The following is an 18460-nucleotide window of genomic DNA, read 5'->3' on the forward strand; positions in this document are numbered from 1 at the left end:
GTTGTTCTATGTGACAAGTGTTGATGGAGCTTTGGTGATTTTCGACTGTTTTTCTCTTCTCTGTGCACCTTTTGTAATAGGTGAAGTTGTGCCTGAAACCCAGACTCTACTTCTATACATTTCTCTGTCAAAAATGAGCTTTCGACTAATGAAATGTGTGTCTGTATTAGGACTGCGTATACAGTAGTTACTTGATACCTTTTTGAGGGTGCGCACTAAACAGTCCATTTGGACCAAAAGCTCTTAGTTCAGTTCGTTTTCATTGGTGTGAAAGCATCAATCGTACTCGGGTGCGCACTAAATCAAGTGGAGCGAGACCTCCAAAAAGAGGTGGTCTCGGTCCGCTTGACTCCACACCAAATGCCGACTTACCGGAAGATGAGGGAACGTCAATCGGACCAATCTTGATTCATTTGCAGGTGTGAACGCGGACCACACCGCAGCCTGTATGCTACATAGTAAGTATTTTACTGCCTGGTGCGGACTAAATAATCAAACTAGTGGTGTGAAAGCACCCTAAGGTATCAACTGAAATAAATCAATACCAAGTAGTATGGAAACTTCCAGCAATACTTTTTATTGATCCTTTTTGCAGCCAGATCTAGAAAATATGACTATTTGTATGGAGTTGCTCACAGCTAATCAACGCAAGCGTTCTTCAATATAATGTGTTATGTAATTGGCTCACTGCCACAGCAGCTACAACCTGTCTGTGGTGCTGAATTTGAGTTAGCACGCTTAACAATTCAAGCCAAGATGCCACCTAAACACTCTAAAGTGTATCTACACTACACACCCTTCACACTCAGTTGGTATCAGTATCACTTTAAGGGTTCTTGGATTGGTACTGGTATCATCATTTTTTAAATGATACCCAGCACTAGTCTATACTAATGAACAGGTGTTATTCTTTAGCTTACTTAGTCCTCGTCTCATTTAGTGAATGAGCTCAGCAGACAAAAGTGAAAGACAGGAACAAGAAAGTTTTGACAAAGATTAAACACTATGATCTGATATCACACACCACAGGTCAGTCAGTCCAACTCACCGTCACACTCATCACTCACAGAGTCTCAGTCAAACCAAAACTCTCTCTTCTTTTTGGTAAGAAGTATGAAAGTTATAAGTTAGATATGATTACAGATTCTGATATTTGAAATTTTGTGAGAAGAAAAAAAAAGAATGAGCAGCTATTTTGATAATAAATCCATCTTTAGAGTCATAGCAAAAATCATCAAATGAGCTGTTTCATTTTTTCCAGTGTGTAGATGTGCTGTTTTTCTTTGTTTTATATCATTGTAAACTAGATACATTACCTTTAGACTATGGTGCACATTTTTCATTTTCACTATTTTATACTATTTTATAGATTCATTGATAGATCAAAAACAGATGATGATGGAAATAATAGTCACAGCCTCAACAGCTTATACTATAACTTTACATAATCAGCTATATTTTTATACCTACAATCAATCATTGAGTTTTTCTGTGCCTGTACTTTGTACTTTTTTGCTGTTTTAATTGGACTCGTCTACTGTGAGACCTGATGCACTCAAACTTATCATCCTTAAGACTGGATCATTTCACCAATTACATTTAACCTTGTGTAATTTCTGACCAATAAGAATCCTTTTTTCCTCTTTTCTGCAGCTGCACAGACAGAATATTGTTGTTGACATTATATGCTGAGATAATAACTGGCTGCCCATGCTTTAGTACTTTGTTCAGAGAGTCCTGGGGAACAGTGACTGATTCATGGCCTCTTCCCAAATTCAATTTTAATGATCAGTCTAAAAGAGTGCATCTCTTCCAGCAGACAGGAGCAGTTTAACTGTCCCACACTCTTATTAATGATTATATCCTGCTACAACAATATTAACCAAAGCTGCCTGAGCTACATGTGACTTACAGCTGAGTGCAAAGCTGTTGTTGCTGTTGTAGTGTATCTGACACACTATTGGTTATCAGGTAGAGAAAGTACACCACACAATAAACCAATATAATATCCATATTGTGATATTTTATACATATCATCTTAGATTTTGAATATCATAATATGATGATATAGAATATGTGTCTTTTTACTGCTTTTAAAGTAAAAATGTTATTTTCTGAGCTTAACAGACTGTTCTATCATCTTCCTTTAGCCATGAAGTCATTACATCCAAATTACTGATGATTATTTATCAAATCTTATTGCGTAAATATTTTGTGAAAGCACCGATAGTCAACTCTACTATAATGTCCAAATATGGATATCGACGTATCTGGTTAAAAATATTGTGATATGTGATTCTGCCCATATCGTACAGCCATACTTGTAGGTATTATTTGTTAGAGCTGATCCCAACCAAAGATTTGAACCAGCATCATGGCTTTATGATATTAACTGAATTTGGGGGGGGCATCATAAAATGTGTTGAGTTGCAGGGCTGAGAAAGGATGTAATGAGAATATACATAGTTAACATGTTGCTACAATACACAGAAATACAAAACTGTGATAACGAGCCTTGAAAAATCTACATTATTAGAAGTGTAAGTACGAAGCGAACTGCTGGCAAACACGCTAATGATTAACAGACAGGAACCTGAGTTACCTCTGCCAGTCCTGTGACTCACTTCAGTCTCTCATTTTAGACATTTCCCAGCAGCAAAGTTCCAAAGCTGACAGACACATTTCCAGAGGAATCTGTGCTGTTGTTATCACAGTGGACAAGGATGAAGTTACAGCACTGAGCAACAGTGTCATTTCATTGGTCGCCTCGGGTGGGTGTCGGAACATGTCACCACTTCCTGTATCTGTTGTTTGAAATTAAATATATAACAGGTTGTGATCTTATTTTGACAAGGTGCAGCTCCCAAATGGAGCTTTTTTTTTCTCGACTCTTCTCAATTGGTTGACCTATTATTTATATCATGATTTGTAAGTGAAGTTTATTACCTGTAATTTGCTGTTGCTGACATTTAGATCATGCAGGTTCCTGTTCAAGTAAAACAATATTCAATTCAATCCAATGCCTTTGTCATTGCTCAGCAGTACAAAGTGGCTGATAATACATAAAAACAGCAACAGACAGCATGAAACAACACACAATGAAGCACATAGACACTATTAAAAAAACTAGAATTAAAAAATGACATATATATAAGATGCAGTATAAATATAAGAATAAGAGCTAAAGTGTTAATTGCACATACCAGTACATTGGAGGTGTAGTATACATTATTGCATAGTTGATGAGTTCATCATTTTAATGGCTTGTGGGTAAAAAGGGTTAAGGATTGTGGAAGTGTGAGATTTCCTGGAGCTGTATCACCTTCCAGAGGGCAGCAGAGAGTGTGTGTGTGTGTGTGTGTGTGTGTGTGTGTGTGTGTGTGTGTGTGTGTGTGTGTGTGTGTGTGTGTGTGTGTGTGTGTGTGTGTGTGTGTGTGTGTGTGTGTGTGTGTGTGTGTGTGTGTGTGTGTGTGTGTGTGTGTGTGTGTGTGTGTGTGTGTGCTCTGGATGGGTTTATCCTCCCTCAGCACATAACTTTCTGTACTAAAAACATGTGAAAAACACATTTTTTGTAATGGGATTGTTTGGTTTCTGTGTCAGAATTCAGGCCGCAGCTGTAGTCTGGTGAGATTAATATTTGAGATAAAAGTATTTGGTGTCAGTAAAGTACACACACCTGCTGTTGCTGTGTGTTGTACCTTAGAATAGAGCAGATTTGAACTCATATCTGTCTAATTGTCTATTTAAGTTGAACCTGAAACATTAGAAGATCTCTTTATTAGAACTTGACTTTTATTTTGATAATTAATAAAAAAGAATAAGATGTTTGGATCATCTCTTGCAGCTGTTGCTATTAGTAATACGTGTGTGTGTGTGTGTGTGTGTGTGTGTGTGTGTGTGTGTGTGTGTGTGTCTGTAGACAGTATAGGTGCACTTCTGGAGTCAACTGTTATGAACTGATTATTTTTCTTGACACAGTGTGTTTTCCTTTTTCCCGCTGTGTGTGTGTGTGTGTGTGTGTTCCTGGATCTGCCAGCCTGTCTGGATTTGACATTCCTTACATGACAGTAATACACACGCCCAATTTTCCCAGGGGTGCATACACACACACACACACACACACACACACACACACACACACACACACACACACACACAAGCACTCATAAGAAAAGATTTGTCCTGAAGTCGCATGTACGAGGGATTTAAATGAAGATTGAAGAGTCACATTCACCAATACACACGTGCTCCTACTGTTTCAGGGCTGCATCTGTGTGTGTGTGTGTGTGTGTGTGTGTGTGTGTGTGTGTGTGTGTGTGTGTGTGTGTGTGTGTTGGTTGCCTTGGTGCCTTGGAGCATCAGACAGTACTGGCTGAGTCTGTTTGTTTTGCTCTTCTAAGAAAAATGAAATCTTAACTGAAGCTGATGTGAGCAAAGATGAATGTTTGAAGTGTGTGTAGTTGTCAGTCACCTATAATAACAATGTGAGCGTGTCAGATTGATGGATGAATATTGATGGTACACTATTGTCCTGTCAGATTACATTACAGTTTGTTTTGTGGCTGCTGGCTGAAGCACTCTCATTTAATACTGGACCAGTTTCAAAAGCAGCCGTCTCTATTAGTCACTTAGACATAAAAAGAGGGTTAAATAGAGTGAAGTTTGGAGCTTGTGACTGTATTCTAATCCTAACCACCCTAACCCTAACTACCTTAACCCTAACCCTAACCACCCTAACCCTAACCCTAACTCACCCTGAGTTAGGGAGAAAAACTAAGTGTACTAGTTGAGATGTAAAAGTCAGGACTCATGCTCTGGAGACTGTGAATATCTAACACAGCAGATAGACTGACTGAACAAATAAACATCCTTATCCTCTCTAACCCTGCCAATGAAACCAACACAGTGTAAAGGAAAGCTGGGGGTTGATGGCGCGCTTGTATTTGGGGTCTCGGGGTCGGCAGCTTTTTTTCCAGAACGGTCTGGGAGAGAGAGGCCAGAGAGTATCAGACAATAGGCGTGGTGTCACACGCTGGCTCACCACAGAGCCGTATGGAGGGCTGAGTGTGTGTGTGTGTGTGTGTGTGGCACGGAGCCACCAGTCCTAGTGTTTCCATGAGAGCATCAATAGCAGAGGAGATGGTGTGACTGGAATCTGTTGTTATCATTGGGCAGGGACCGGAGCTGTGTTTGGATCAGGTAGGGAACACAAAAACACCTCGAATCACACACAAAACATGTGACGACTGAGCTCAGCTGACAGAGCTTCATCTGTCAACACGGTCCACGGACACTTTCAGTCAGAAGCGTTAACCTGCGGGACCTGCGGGAGCGATGGACGGCTCGACTAGACGTGATGCTGAGTGATTATCTGATGGCAGTGTGATAATAAGGCTGGAGATTACAGTTGCAGGCTGTAGAGAGGGGACAGCAGGGTTTAACAGAGGGAGTAATGTGCCGACTACCACTGTCCTGTCTGAGCCCGGAGTCTGACAGAGACACGGAGCCCTGTCAAGGTTGGTGTTGGTGTTTTAATGAGGTGTGTAGGCTTGTACTGTAAAGGCTGAGAAGAGTCTGGAAAACACAAGAGAAGCACAAGATGACTATTTTTATTTTAGGAAGCTGTGGACATTAAATGCTGTTTGAGAACTCCTCCTGTAAAGTTATAGAGTTCAAACACTGGAAGAGAAAAACAGAATCAAGATATAGAGCATAAATAACTGAATATAATACATGATGTGGATATTTCTTTTTTTGTTTAAGATGCTTCTGGCAGTGACTTCATAGCAGCAGTCTGATGGTACTAACTTTAAAATATAGACTGGATTAAAATGACTATTTAATTGAACAACAGTGTATTGGAATAAATTGCCAGTAACACTGTGGTTCACAGAGCTGATCAAACTAAACATCATGCGCTGAACACTGTGTGTCATTGTTACTGTTACTGTTAGATACTTACACTGACACAATGCACACACACATTTCATTGCTTTCTGGACTGACTGAGGCTGATCTAGAATGGATATCCTCTAGAAGTGAAGTGTTATAGTAGTATTATTTTATATTTATATTATGTTTTATTATATCAATCAAACTTTATTAATACAGAAGCTTTTATACAGGTGAATGTAGTTCAAATTGCTTCATAGTTGATTGACAAGCTGATAATAAGACAGAAGAAGTGACGACACAAAGAAAAGGAAGAAAAACGATGTGGAAAAACAAAAAGAAAAGGAAAAAACTGAGATCAATGCATGTGAGAGAAAATAAGAATGATGAAGAATGAACATTTAGATAAAATAAAATAAGAGCGAATTAGAGGAAAAAGTTAGAATAGGTTAAAATAGATTAAAAAGTAAAATGAAATAATAGAGATCTAGATTAAAACTAGATTAAAAAGAGATTAAAAGACAAAAGAAACATGAATAAAATAGATAAGAAGATACAACTTGAAGACAGAATGATGAATCAGTCACTTTGATTCCTGCAGTATTCATGTCTGAAGGAGGATCTGCGAGACTTAATTCCATCTATCATCCAAATCCCTTTCTTCATCATATGTTTATTATTTTTCTTTAGTATTTTTGCCCAACAGTTTCCTCTCAGTAGTTGAAGCAGCAGATCAGTGTGCAGGAACGTCCTGCCAAAAACTAAACTCAACACAAGCCAGGAACCAGATTAGCAAGTAGATCAGCCTCACAGTCCTACTAAGTATGTGCTCTGAATTTTATGCTTGTTGTTTTTTTGCATGACTTTGATACCCAAGAAAAGTGCTGACACGGTCTTTTCGGAAGAGACTGTACAAACACTTTTCTACCAGTTAGAAATCTGACATCAGACGTTTCTTATTGAGCAGAAACTGAAGCCACATACAGATTCTCCACTGCCGTGACACAACGCAACACCATGTTTTTATCAGGAAATTAAAGAGGAAAAGCGATGTGAGTGTGACGGACCCCGTGTGACCCGGCTTTTTCCACCAGGCTGTGTTTGTCTCTTCCTTTATCTCTGCTCCCCTTCAGCTCCTCTGTCTGTGTGAGCACTTAAACTAGGTTAAGTCAACAAATGGTCCACCACAGAGTCCCCTGGCACACACACACACACACACACACACACACACACACACACACACACACACACACACACACACAGATTCTCAACTATTTTCAAGGCCTGTGAATAGGTAACCCTGTCACACTTTTTTCTATATTTTTAGCTTTTTTTTACCCTTTGTTCAACCTTTTTACTCTCCTGGAGGATGTGTGTACCGTCATATTACCTTTATCACAGTTGAGCATCACAGTTAAGCAGTCTTCCCATCACTGGTGATTGAAGTCCAGCAGAAATGACCTTTTCTGTGCAGCCCTCAGGACTATCTTCCTTTGTTAAATTTCCTGTCAGGAGAGGCAGTTGCATCTGACTTCCTGTAGGATTGTGACATTTCCTGTGCTGTGGGAGGGGAGGGTTTGCTTGGCAGTCATCTCGCTAAGGGCCTTTCAGCTGTTTTGAAGAAACAGGATGCAGGACGCTGGATAGGCTCGATAGGAAAACAGTGGTTCAGCTGACAGAAACGAACCGCTGACTTCAGCCGTAATGAGGAAACAGATCTTCAGGCGATGGAGTTTAAATGGTTTCATTTACACACCAGAGACAATTAAGGTTAAAGTGTCAAAATGATTATTCAACCACAGAAACATGTTGTTGCTTTAGGTGATATGAAGGGTGACATCATGTATTTAGATATTAACCATATGGTTTTCAGTGGTTGTTATAGTGCTGCACATTGGGAGTTAGAATCAGAGGTTAAAGGGCAAGTTCAACATTTTTTCCTCTCTGTAATCATTCCTCCTGTTCATACTGAATATTAAAAGATCTCCTTCAAATGTGCTTTCAATGGAAGTGATGGAGGAGTAAATCCACAGTGTCAGTCATTTAAAAGTAGATGATCAGCTTCTACTGAGCTTCATCAGTGTGAGTTAGTCATATCAAGTGATATCTGACACATTTATAGTCTTTTTACCATCAGATTCCCTCTTAGTGTTTCCTGTTGAGCTGTGGTGGAAGTATAGGAACAGAAAGAGGAACTTTGGCTCAGTAATCCAACATGTGTCACAATTATTTATAACTGAATATTAACTGAAAACTAAAATATGACTTTTAAAACACTAATGAGCTATCAACATGACTGAGGATGACTTTAGACAGTAAACAGTGACTTCAGTGCTCTGTATTTGTATTGGCTGGCACCAGGACTACAGCAGATAGTATTAACCTCATCAGGCAGCCAAATAACACAGGTTGTAGCTCAGAGTAGAATAGATTGGTAGCAATACAACTAATATCATAAACATCATTTATTAGCCTGGGCTGGACAGTTGAAGATTAAAAGCTGATATGGCTGTTTCCACATTATTGTCCTCTGTGTGGTTTCTGTTGTCACTATACAGTTGTAAAGTGGCAGGAACTGTTTTGGACATTCCTGCTTCCTGAAGCTGAAGTCTGGTTCATTTCTCCTACAGACGATGTTACATGACAACATTTGTAGCTGCAGCAGGAAGAGCCGTTTGTCTACTAATCGCTGAGTTGGCGCTTCAAGCTCAAGTTTGCTTGAGCAATACACTTAACTCCTGATTCTTCTGGATGCTTATGCAGCACCTTGTGTGGTGGCTCATTGTGTGTGTGTGTGTGTGTGTGTGTTGGATACAAGGGTTATACGCAGTTCATTAACTTCAGCAGCTTGGACGGACGTGTAACTCTGCAGTCCAAAAGATAAACAGCTGTGTTACAAAACATCTGGTCAGACCTGTCATGTTAACTAGTTTTATTCAGGCGGGGAGTTCCTGTCCTCTGAAAAGAAGCCAATGCGGAAGTAACTTAGAGCTGCATTCTATCAAAAGGCCACCAGGGGGCGACCGTCTCTATACAAGTCAATGGAGAATTCTAACTTCTCACTTGATTTCTAACCTCAGTAAACGTTTTCAAAATGTGTTTATGGTCTCAATCGCTAGTTTAAAGCCTTCTTCAATGCAGTCTGGTGTTCATTTGTGAAATTTTGGCCTCCCTGATTTTATATTTGACGATAAAACAGGCTACGTGGCTACGTTGTGATTGACAGGTTGATTGACCAATGTCCTCGAGATCCAGCCCTCGCAACCAATCGCAGCCTCCCCGCTCTGCCTTTGGTCCCGCCCATACGTCCGTCCATGACTCCGCCTCATGCCCATATAAGTAGAATCCGTGTTCTTTTTTTCCCGGCATGCACCTGAAATTTTCAAAATGGTGCTGCCTAGATTCAATACTATTGGCTTCCGAGCAGCAGTCCACAAACCAATGGGTGACATCACGTATGTTACGTCCATTTCTTTTATACAGTCTATGGTTTTATTAGATGATATATTGTCTCTGAAATAATCATGATAAATGATATCATTGCCATTTGAAGATAATTTTCTACCACTGATATAATGATAATATAATAGCATGGACATGATGATGTTGATAATTACATTCATGTACGATAAGACGATAATTATTGTGATAGGTCGACATCTAGTTCTTCCAAAAAAGTTAGTGATACAAACCTGTGTGCATAAAAGATTTGATGTACACTTTAACTACAATTCCCAACATGCATTTCTGGAGAAAAAAAAACCTCTAATCACAGACAGAGTTTAAAATTCAGTTACATGCATCACTTCTGGCAGGTGGAAGCAAAACAATGGTTGATGTTGAAACTGATTGTACAGAATTATGATTTATTTTAAATACATTCAATAACTACAGTGCTGTGTTATGTTCTTATTGGCTGCTCCTTCATAGCAACATCACCGAAGGAAGTATTCAAACTGGCCATAAAGATTATGGTATGTAAAGTAACACTGAGGAATGATTTGGGAGTACAGAATGTGGAGGAACATTTTTGACTTGATGGAGCTTAAAGAAGTCATCACAGTTGATCATGCATAGAACATGAATGTCAGTATTTAACTTCCTGGAAATCATCCAATATCAAGACATTTAACTTAAAAACTATGAAGCTCAATTCATTCAGCTTGTGCTGCTGTCATGGTTCTAAACATAGCACTGCTCACTAGTATCACAGGGATGATCTGGATCATAGAAACATCATAGATTACACAATCCTGATGAGGAATTAGAAGAAATGTAAACAGTCACTGTGTTGTGTCTGACATCACTGTCTGCTCTCTGTCTGTCTGTCTGTCTGTCTGCTATCTGTCTGTCTGCTCTCTGTCTGTCTGTCTGCTCTCTGTCTGTCTGCTCTCTGTCTGTCTGTCTGTCTGCTATCTGTCTGTCTGCTATCTGTCTGTCTGCTATCTGTCTGTCTGCTATCTGTCTGTCTGCTCTCTGTCTGTCTGTCTGTCTGTTCTCTGTCTGTCTGCTCTATGTCTGTCTGCTCTCTGTCTGTCTGTCTGTCTGCTCTCTGTCTGTCTGTCTGCTCTCTGTCTGTCTGTCTGCTCTCTGTCTGTCTGTCTGTCTGCTCTCTGTCTGTCTGTCTGCTCTCTGTCTGTCTGCTCTCTGTCTGTCTGTCTGTTCTCTGTCTGTCTGCTCTATGTCTGTCTGCTCTCTGTCTGTCTGTCTGTCTGTTCTCTGTCTGTCTGCTCTCTGTCTGTCTGTCTGCTCTCTGTCTGTCTGTCTGTCTGTTCTCTGTCTGTCTGCTCTCTGTCTGTCTGTCTGCTCTCTGTCTGTCTGTCTGCTCTCTGTCTGTCTGTCTGTCTGCTCTCTGTCTGTCTGCTCTCTGTCTGTCTATTATCTGTCTGTCTGTCTGCTCTCTGTCTGTCTACTCTCTGTCTGTCTGTCTGCTCTCTGTCTGTGTGCTCTCTGTCTGTCTATTATCTGTCTGTCTGCTCTCTGTCTGTCTGCTCTCTGTCTGTCTGTCTGCTGTCTGTCTGTCTGTCTGCTCTCTGTCTGTCTGTCTGCTGTCTGTCTACTCTGTCTGCTCTCTGTCTGTCCTCTGTCTGTCTGCTGTCTGTCTGTGTACTATCTGTCTGTCTGCTCTCTGTCTGTCTACTGTCTGTCTGTCTGCTCTCTGTCTGTCTGCTCTCTGTCTGTCTGTCTGCTCTCCGTCTGTCTACTGTCTGTCTGTCTGCTCTCTGTCTGTCTGCTCTCTGTCTGTCTACTATCTGTCTGTCTGACTCAGTAACAAAGTTGTAGTCAGAAAAACAATGGTGAGAAGCTCATTATGACCAGGATGCATAACACTGCATATATACTGGTAGCCAATCATGGTCCAGTTTGATACATAAGTTTGTTATAGAATAGATGAAGAAAGAACAGACTTTTGAGTGATATAGGAGAAGTCATGTGTTAACTAGTAGACTGAAACTTTGCAGTCATGATATTATTCCCTCTATCATGTGTGGAGCTTTATTACTCATATAATTCATCTTTCATTTCTGGTGCTCTGATGTCAGAGGACACATTCACACACTCCTGCACTATTACACCAGCCTGTACAATCAACCTGCAGCTTCAACTAGATTTACAACAATATTCAATCTGAATCTGAATATATGACGTTTGAATCCCTTATCAAATATATCTGGCTTCAGAATAAGAAATGAAATGCTGATATACTATAATATAATATGAGCTCCAAATACAGCAGATTCACAACTATGATGTCATGAAAGTTGTGTCATGTTTTGCACTTACAGCTGATTTATTCTTTTACCCTGTAATGTTTAGTTCATTGTTCTTTGCTTATACAAGAAAAAGGGTGAAGGGAGATGTATAAGAGATTAATAGACTCAAGGAATTTGAACAAGCTGGAAATGAATGTAAATCTTAACCAGCTTTTAGAGCCTAGCATTAATCATATCACCTTTTTAAGACCAGAGACTGTATGCAACTCATCACACAGGGGTTTCTTCCACTCTCACATCATATTCAGTACTGCATGTATTCATGTTATCATAAAGTCCTTTCAGTTTCAGGTTCCTTTCAGTCTCTTGAAAACTGTAACCACACCTTAACATTTCAGCTGGGTGTGTGCTGCTGTGTACTTTTGACCAGGCGACACCAACAGCTGTGTGTATGTCTCATTACTTATTAGCAGAGTGAGCAGATTAGTATGAGAAGACAAAATATCTACAAATGCATTACAACATTTACCAGAGCATCACTTTTTGTTTGTCACACTTGTAATACACATACTGTCTACTGTCTTATGACAAAGTATAATTACTATCTCCACTGTAATAATGATACACAGTCATATTGTTACTGACACATTAAAGCAGGTTAATGAAACACTCGTGGTTGTCTGTGGAAGTGTTACACACGTGTGCAGTCGCTGCTAAAAGAGCCTTAAATTGTGTGTTTTTCATGTGGACGTCCATGTGTCTAAACAGATGATGTCATTATGGAGTCTCATGGCTGCCACAGACGTATAACATATAATCCTGACTTTATGACCTGGACCAAACAAGAGCTAATTAGTGACCATTTAGGAAAAGCCTCACTGTTGTGACTCCTCTAAAAGGGAGGAGATTGTCTGAATCGATCGAATCGTCTGTGCCTGTTTTCTTTTCTTTCTTTTTTTATAATTATTTTTTTATTGAGTGTATATGGACCTTTACAGTCATCCCCACATCATCCTCATAAACACTTTTCATTCCCAATCCACCCCAAAAACCCAAGACCACCCTCCTCCTATCCCCCCACCCCACCCCACACACTCCCACACACTCCCACACACACAAGCCCACTCACATTATATAAATGGACAATAAATAAACATAATGAATAAATAATTAAGTAAATAAGAGAAATAAATAAAATAAAGTAAAATATGTTTGCAAATGGGTTACTTACAAATATTTCTAGATAATTAACAAAGTTTCAAGGCCACCCAATCTCTCTCAGATCTACATTTTCTCATTGCTTTCTATCTGTGGCTGTGTGTGTGGCTGTGTGTGTGTCTGTGTGTGTGTCTGTGTGTCTGTGTGTCTTCTTTGACAAAAAAGACTCTTGATCCACGTTACAATGAGGAAGAGAAAAATGAGAAATCCTTTACATTATATGATCTGGTGCTGTACAGGACTGAGGAGCTGACTGTATGCTCAGATGTTGATGAATAGATGCGTTTACTATGACATCATCCTGTCTGTCAAAATATTCATCATGAGACATACTCATCAGTGTTGGTCAGAGGGTCAGATGTAAGTAGTGGTTTCTATTTATGTGTGTTCAGAGAGCCGTGATTCAGCTTGAGTGCAGTCATAAACACACACATGAGTAAAGTAAAGCTTTATGTAGCAGTTGCTGTACTGATCAAAACAGTCAGATTAAACATGTACCTGACCCCATCTCCACCTAGTGTTCACTCATATTAATGCATTATGTGGTTAATGACAGCTGATCACATGGTCTTTGTATTTACATCTGGTATAGATAAGCACTCTTGTTTATTCTTAGTTCTCCTTTGCAGCTTTCAGTCTGAGATAGCAGGAAGAGGCAACGTTTGATTTTTCTGAGCCAGATCACAGCCTGAATGCAATATGTTCTGTGTGCATTTACACCAACCTGTCATGTATGTGTGTGTTTCTGCTTGTTACAAGGGTTAGTCATAAAGTTGATGAAGCAGAACTTGCAGGAAATGTGTTCAGAGCAGATTACAAATATTCATTTTCTCCTGCACATCTGGTTAGTTTAGTTTGTCATTTAAACTGCAGCTATGTGTTTGTACAGCTTGTATAGTTCTATGTATACCTCTGGATTAAGCTAGTTTTGATAACACAGTGAGACCAGGTTTATATGACGGTGGTTCTTTCTCTTCTCCGTGCAGGGAGTCCATCCCGAACTCTCTCCACCATGTCGCTGTCTGTTCGGCCTGTCAGACGCCTCACCTCCAGATCCATCACTAGGAGCCAGAGCTTCACTGGAGTCAACACCTACGACAAGCCCTACAGGTACTCACCCACACACACACACACACACACACATACCCATATGCACGCACAGGGAAGCAAGGAAGTACACACTTGACAGGACATCCTGTGAGGTGGAGCTCTAAAGACAGACAGTCTGACTGTGTGTGTGTTTATACACAGTGGAAATTGAGCAATGAGGGATCTTTAGCTCTAATATATATTAATATCATCAGTTCCATGTTCTGCCTATTATTATCAGTTTCATTCAGTTTTTACACAGGAATTATTCATGTGTTGGTTAATATAAAGAGTATTTTGGATGTGTCCTGCCTCCTAACATGGACATCATCAGAGACAGTGGGACATGTTTTCACTGTCTAGCTTGTTGATTTGCAGGCCAGCTGTGACACAGATATGACGAACATGATGATTACTTGATGTCAGTGTTGTTTACATCACGAGTGTAACCTTAAACAAGTTCACAACTCACAAACAACTACACACACCACAGTGTTCATTAATATCACTTTATCTTGTTATATCACACAGCATTCCTACGTATAACATCATTAGGCATATTAAATATAAACAGGTCATGTGCAGCACCTGATGTTAAACTTTGTCCTGTCAGCTGTGGACTCGCCCCAAAATACTGTTCCTCCATTTGATTATTGATTATTTTACTTTTGGCATGGCTTTAGATGTGTGCAGTATATGTGCACATATCTCAACAACATTTGTTTATTTTAATAAAAGTTTCTGCTCTTGATAAATCTGTAACAAAGTGAAGTGTTTACTAGTAATCATAAGTATGCTTTAGTCCAAAATAAAAGCACTTGTACAACTAAACATGTTAGAACTAGAACAACTAACAAGAACACATTATTATTACTGTCATATATTTCACATCTTCTAAATATACAGGATCAGATTTGTTTCATAATCACTGAAAAAAATGCACAGCCTTCTAATCATAAATATGAAATGATTGCCTTTTTATTGCCTAATCCTAAACATGTAATAAAACAGAAACCATAAAAAACTCATTGTCAATATTTCCAGGTGATGGAGGCTACAGTGTTTTAAATATATATATATATATATGTATATATATATATATATATATATATATATATATATATATATATATATATATATGTATATATATATAGTTATATCTTAACAAGCTTAACTTACAATGATTTGTTTCATTGAGATACATTGATATGTTATAACAAGTATAAGAAGGTTTTTAATGGGATAAGTTAGAATTGTGTTGTGATGAAGGGATGTGTTTTTATAATATTAAAAAATAATAATTTAGTATAATAATGACAAAAATATGACATCATAGAGTAAAAATATTTAATTATAATGTAATGAGGATCTTCTAATCTCAGCACAGTTTGAGCTACACTTATTCATGTATTTATTTATTTTTGGAGACAGAATGATGTTACTGTATAAAACAACTCTAACATGTTATATAATAATGAGATTAGAAGGAATAATGTGAGCACATGTTGCATGTTGCAGGAACCTCTCAGTGTTCAGCACTCCAGGTCTCAGCAGGAAGCCCAGCAGAGCCAGCAGGATGTTTACTACGTCCAACAAATCCAACCCGCCTCCTAAAGTCCCTCAACCAGAGCGAGTGGACGAGGTCTACGAGGCTCTGAAGACAGGCCTCCAGTAAGTATACACACACACACACACACACACACACACACACACACACACACACACACACACACACACACACACACACACACACAGGCGCTCATGCACACAGATTGCACATGTTTGTTGGAAGATGGCCCTCAGTATAGAGGAAAGTGAACATGCAGAGTTAGAAAGAGAAAACAGGAACAAACAAGACATTATGTTATAAAATGATTCATGTCTCATGTTGCTGCTCTGTGATTCAGACAGGATCACATTCCTCCCTCTAACACTGTGTATGGATTGATTGAATAGAAATGATAAACCTGTAAATTATAACTCAACATTTCCACTGATGGTCTTTATGATGAAATTTTGAATTGAATAAAGATTCAAGAGACTTTATTTCCATTTCCACAGGCAGATACATGCACATTATAATTCTTACACACTAGGTAAGAAAAGGAGATGATTTAGAATAGATTTAGATGAAATTGAAAGTCATTTTTAAGGAGTAGCGAGGTCTGACAGATGAAATGTGCAACACTTATTTACAGCATTCCACAATTATTTACAGAAGTAGTGAAGTAGTGGAGCAACAGCTAGAAGCAGGTGTTGCACATTAAGACACAGCAGATAGTTTAGCACAGTGCAGCAGCATGTTATACTAGCATAGAAATAAAGGGTTTAGAAAAATGAGCATTAACAAAACTGAGAGATATGAGTGAAAATATGGGATGAGTAATGTGTGTGTGTGTGTGTGTGTGTGTGTGTGTGTGTGTGTGTGTGTGTTCTCTCAGGTCATATCTGCAGGTTCATCAGATGGACTTGGAAAATCTGAGTAGACAGATGAAAGAATCAAAGAGGAACTCCAGACTGGTATGTTCTCTTATGTAACTGTTATTATTGTTACTGTATCTCGTTATTGAAGTCAAATATCTAGATATCAATACGATATACGATATGACTATGATTTCACACTTGGACATGAATTACAACAGACCAATAACTGTCTTAAGCTGCATTGAAATCAAAGATAAAACATTTTTATGCAACCTCTACTTTGCAATAATGATTTAACAATATTTAAAATGTAACAACAGTGAAAATGAAGTGTGCTGCATTCAAATAAATACATACAACCAGTGAGCACGTTCTTATTATCTAGATACATTAAGGATATATCGTTCAGCCCTGTTATGATCCTGGACTGCAGGTTGTTATACTTTTCATCATGGCCTTATGACTTTCATTCATTTTGGCAACATTCAAATGAGTTTGATATAATAGCAGTCATACCTGAAGTCACTGGACCACCACTGGCCTTTTGTTGTTGACAAATCAAAGCCAGCAGACACATACAGTAGAATGTAATCATAGACATTATCAAGAGTAAATGTTGAACTTCCTGTGTTTGAAAGCTTGCCATTTGATTCTGTTTATTTGACTGGAAGCTGAGGGGTCAGTGTGTCCTTGAACATGCCCACTTAAAAAAAGAACTAAAGATATTTATTGCAGAAGAAGAATTTGGAAAAGAAAAACAACAAACAATCTGTTGGGTTTCACATGGTTTCATTCTGTGAGCTGGAGCCTCCTCATGTCTTGATAAGTAGGATTTGGAAACATGAAAATATTCTGCCAAAGTAAATGATCACTTACCATAAAAACCTACACAACACAGAGAGCCTCAAGCTGAATGTTTTATATTCTGCTCCTACATCTCTCTGACTTTTTCCTGTGGAGTTTGCCTGTTTGAGTATTTCATGTGGAGTGTTTTCTGCCCTGTGGAGGTCACACTGTCTGTTTATGACTCACATGGCAGGTCCACACTGCTTGTAAATTTAATTTGTACCTCAGAGAAACTTCCGAGTGGTAGAAGGTTACAGAATGTGACAAATTCTCTTACATTTCTAAAACGTGCTTCTTACACGAGGCCCACTGTGCTGTCACTTGATTCAAAATCACGTGTATCATCGTGTGTGAGAGATTGTGCTGACTTGATGTTTCCTGCCTCCACAGGGTTTCCTGTATGAACTGGACAAGGTGAGTACACTATTGAACACTAAAGCATATTTGAGAGTACAGGTCAGTTGTTTTTTTGTCTAGTTGGGTTATATTTGACCATGTTTTTTGTTTCCCACAGCAAGTGAAGATGACTGAGAGGTACATCAGACGACTAGAGTTCCACCTCAGCAAGGTAACACCTCCATGATGTCAGCCACACAAGACTCTGCCTTTTATTTTAAGTTGGTGAATGAAGGAAATGTCATAGCGATGTGTTAATGAGTGAGCTTGACTTGACTGATTTGAGTTTTATAATTCACGTTGACCTTTTGCTCTCCCCTGACATTTTAATTTACTTGTAGAATTCGGCCCTGGCGAAAGTCTACTTGTGTTTTTCCTTGTTTTTGAAGTTTTCATTATTTTTGAGACAGTTTTCGTGCCTCTATCATTTTCAAAATGACATGCCAGCAACTCAGACAGCTGAGACTGTAAATCATAGTCATTAAGGAGGCGGCACAACGTCCTCATCTTGAACCCAGTACCAATCAACAGTGTGTATCAGCTGCAGTCTGACAATCAGCATTTGTAATCATTTGGGTTTCAAGTCAACATACTGCAGATTGAAATGCCCTACTGTAAATCCAAAAAGAGATTTGAAGATTAAAGCATGGTATGGTGGCTAAGTGGTTAGTGATGTTGCCTCACAGAAAGAAGATCCACAGCACGAATGCCGCCAGTCCCAGTTTGCATGTTGTCCCTGTATTTGCGTATCTACCAGCTGCTTTGGTTTACTCCCACCATCAAACACATGTATGTTAAAGGCTAAATAGTTGGACGATATAGTGTCTCACAAATAATTGCGATAAACGATATTATTGTCATGTTATGGTCAAAGGCTACAT

The 18460-nt window shown here is 39.0% G+C and overlaps 1 protein-coding gene across 2 annotated transcripts in view; it reads left to right on the top strand.

The window, feature by feature from the left end:
* Window positions 1-18460, top strand: part of ripor1 (RHO family interacting cell polarization regulator 1) — a 67694-nt gene that overhangs the window by 27930 nt on the left and 21304 nt on the right. For both annotated transcript variants that reach the window (XM_053320021.1, XM_053320020.1), the window contains exons 2-6: window positions 13811-13934; window positions 15432-15584; window positions 16355-16433; window positions 17574-17597; window positions 17698-17751. In XM_053320021.1, coding sequence (XP_053175996.1) covers window positions 13837-13934; window positions 15432-15584; window positions 16355-16433; window positions 17574-17597; window positions 17698-17751 — 408 coding nt within the window. In that variant the 5' untranslated portion in view covers window positions 13811-13836. The remainder of the gene's footprint in view (window positions 1-13810; window positions 13935-15431; window positions 15585-16354; window positions 16434-17573; window positions 17598-17697; window positions 17752-18460) is intronic.

This window comes from Scomber japonicus, chromosome 5 (genome assembly GCF_027409825.1).
Source record: "Scomber japonicus isolate fScoJap1 chromosome 5, fScoJap1.pri, whole genome shotgun sequence".
NCBI classification, from domain to species: domain Eukaryota; kingdom Metazoa; phylum Chordata; class Actinopteri; order Scombriformes; family Scombridae; genus Scomber; species Scomber japonicus.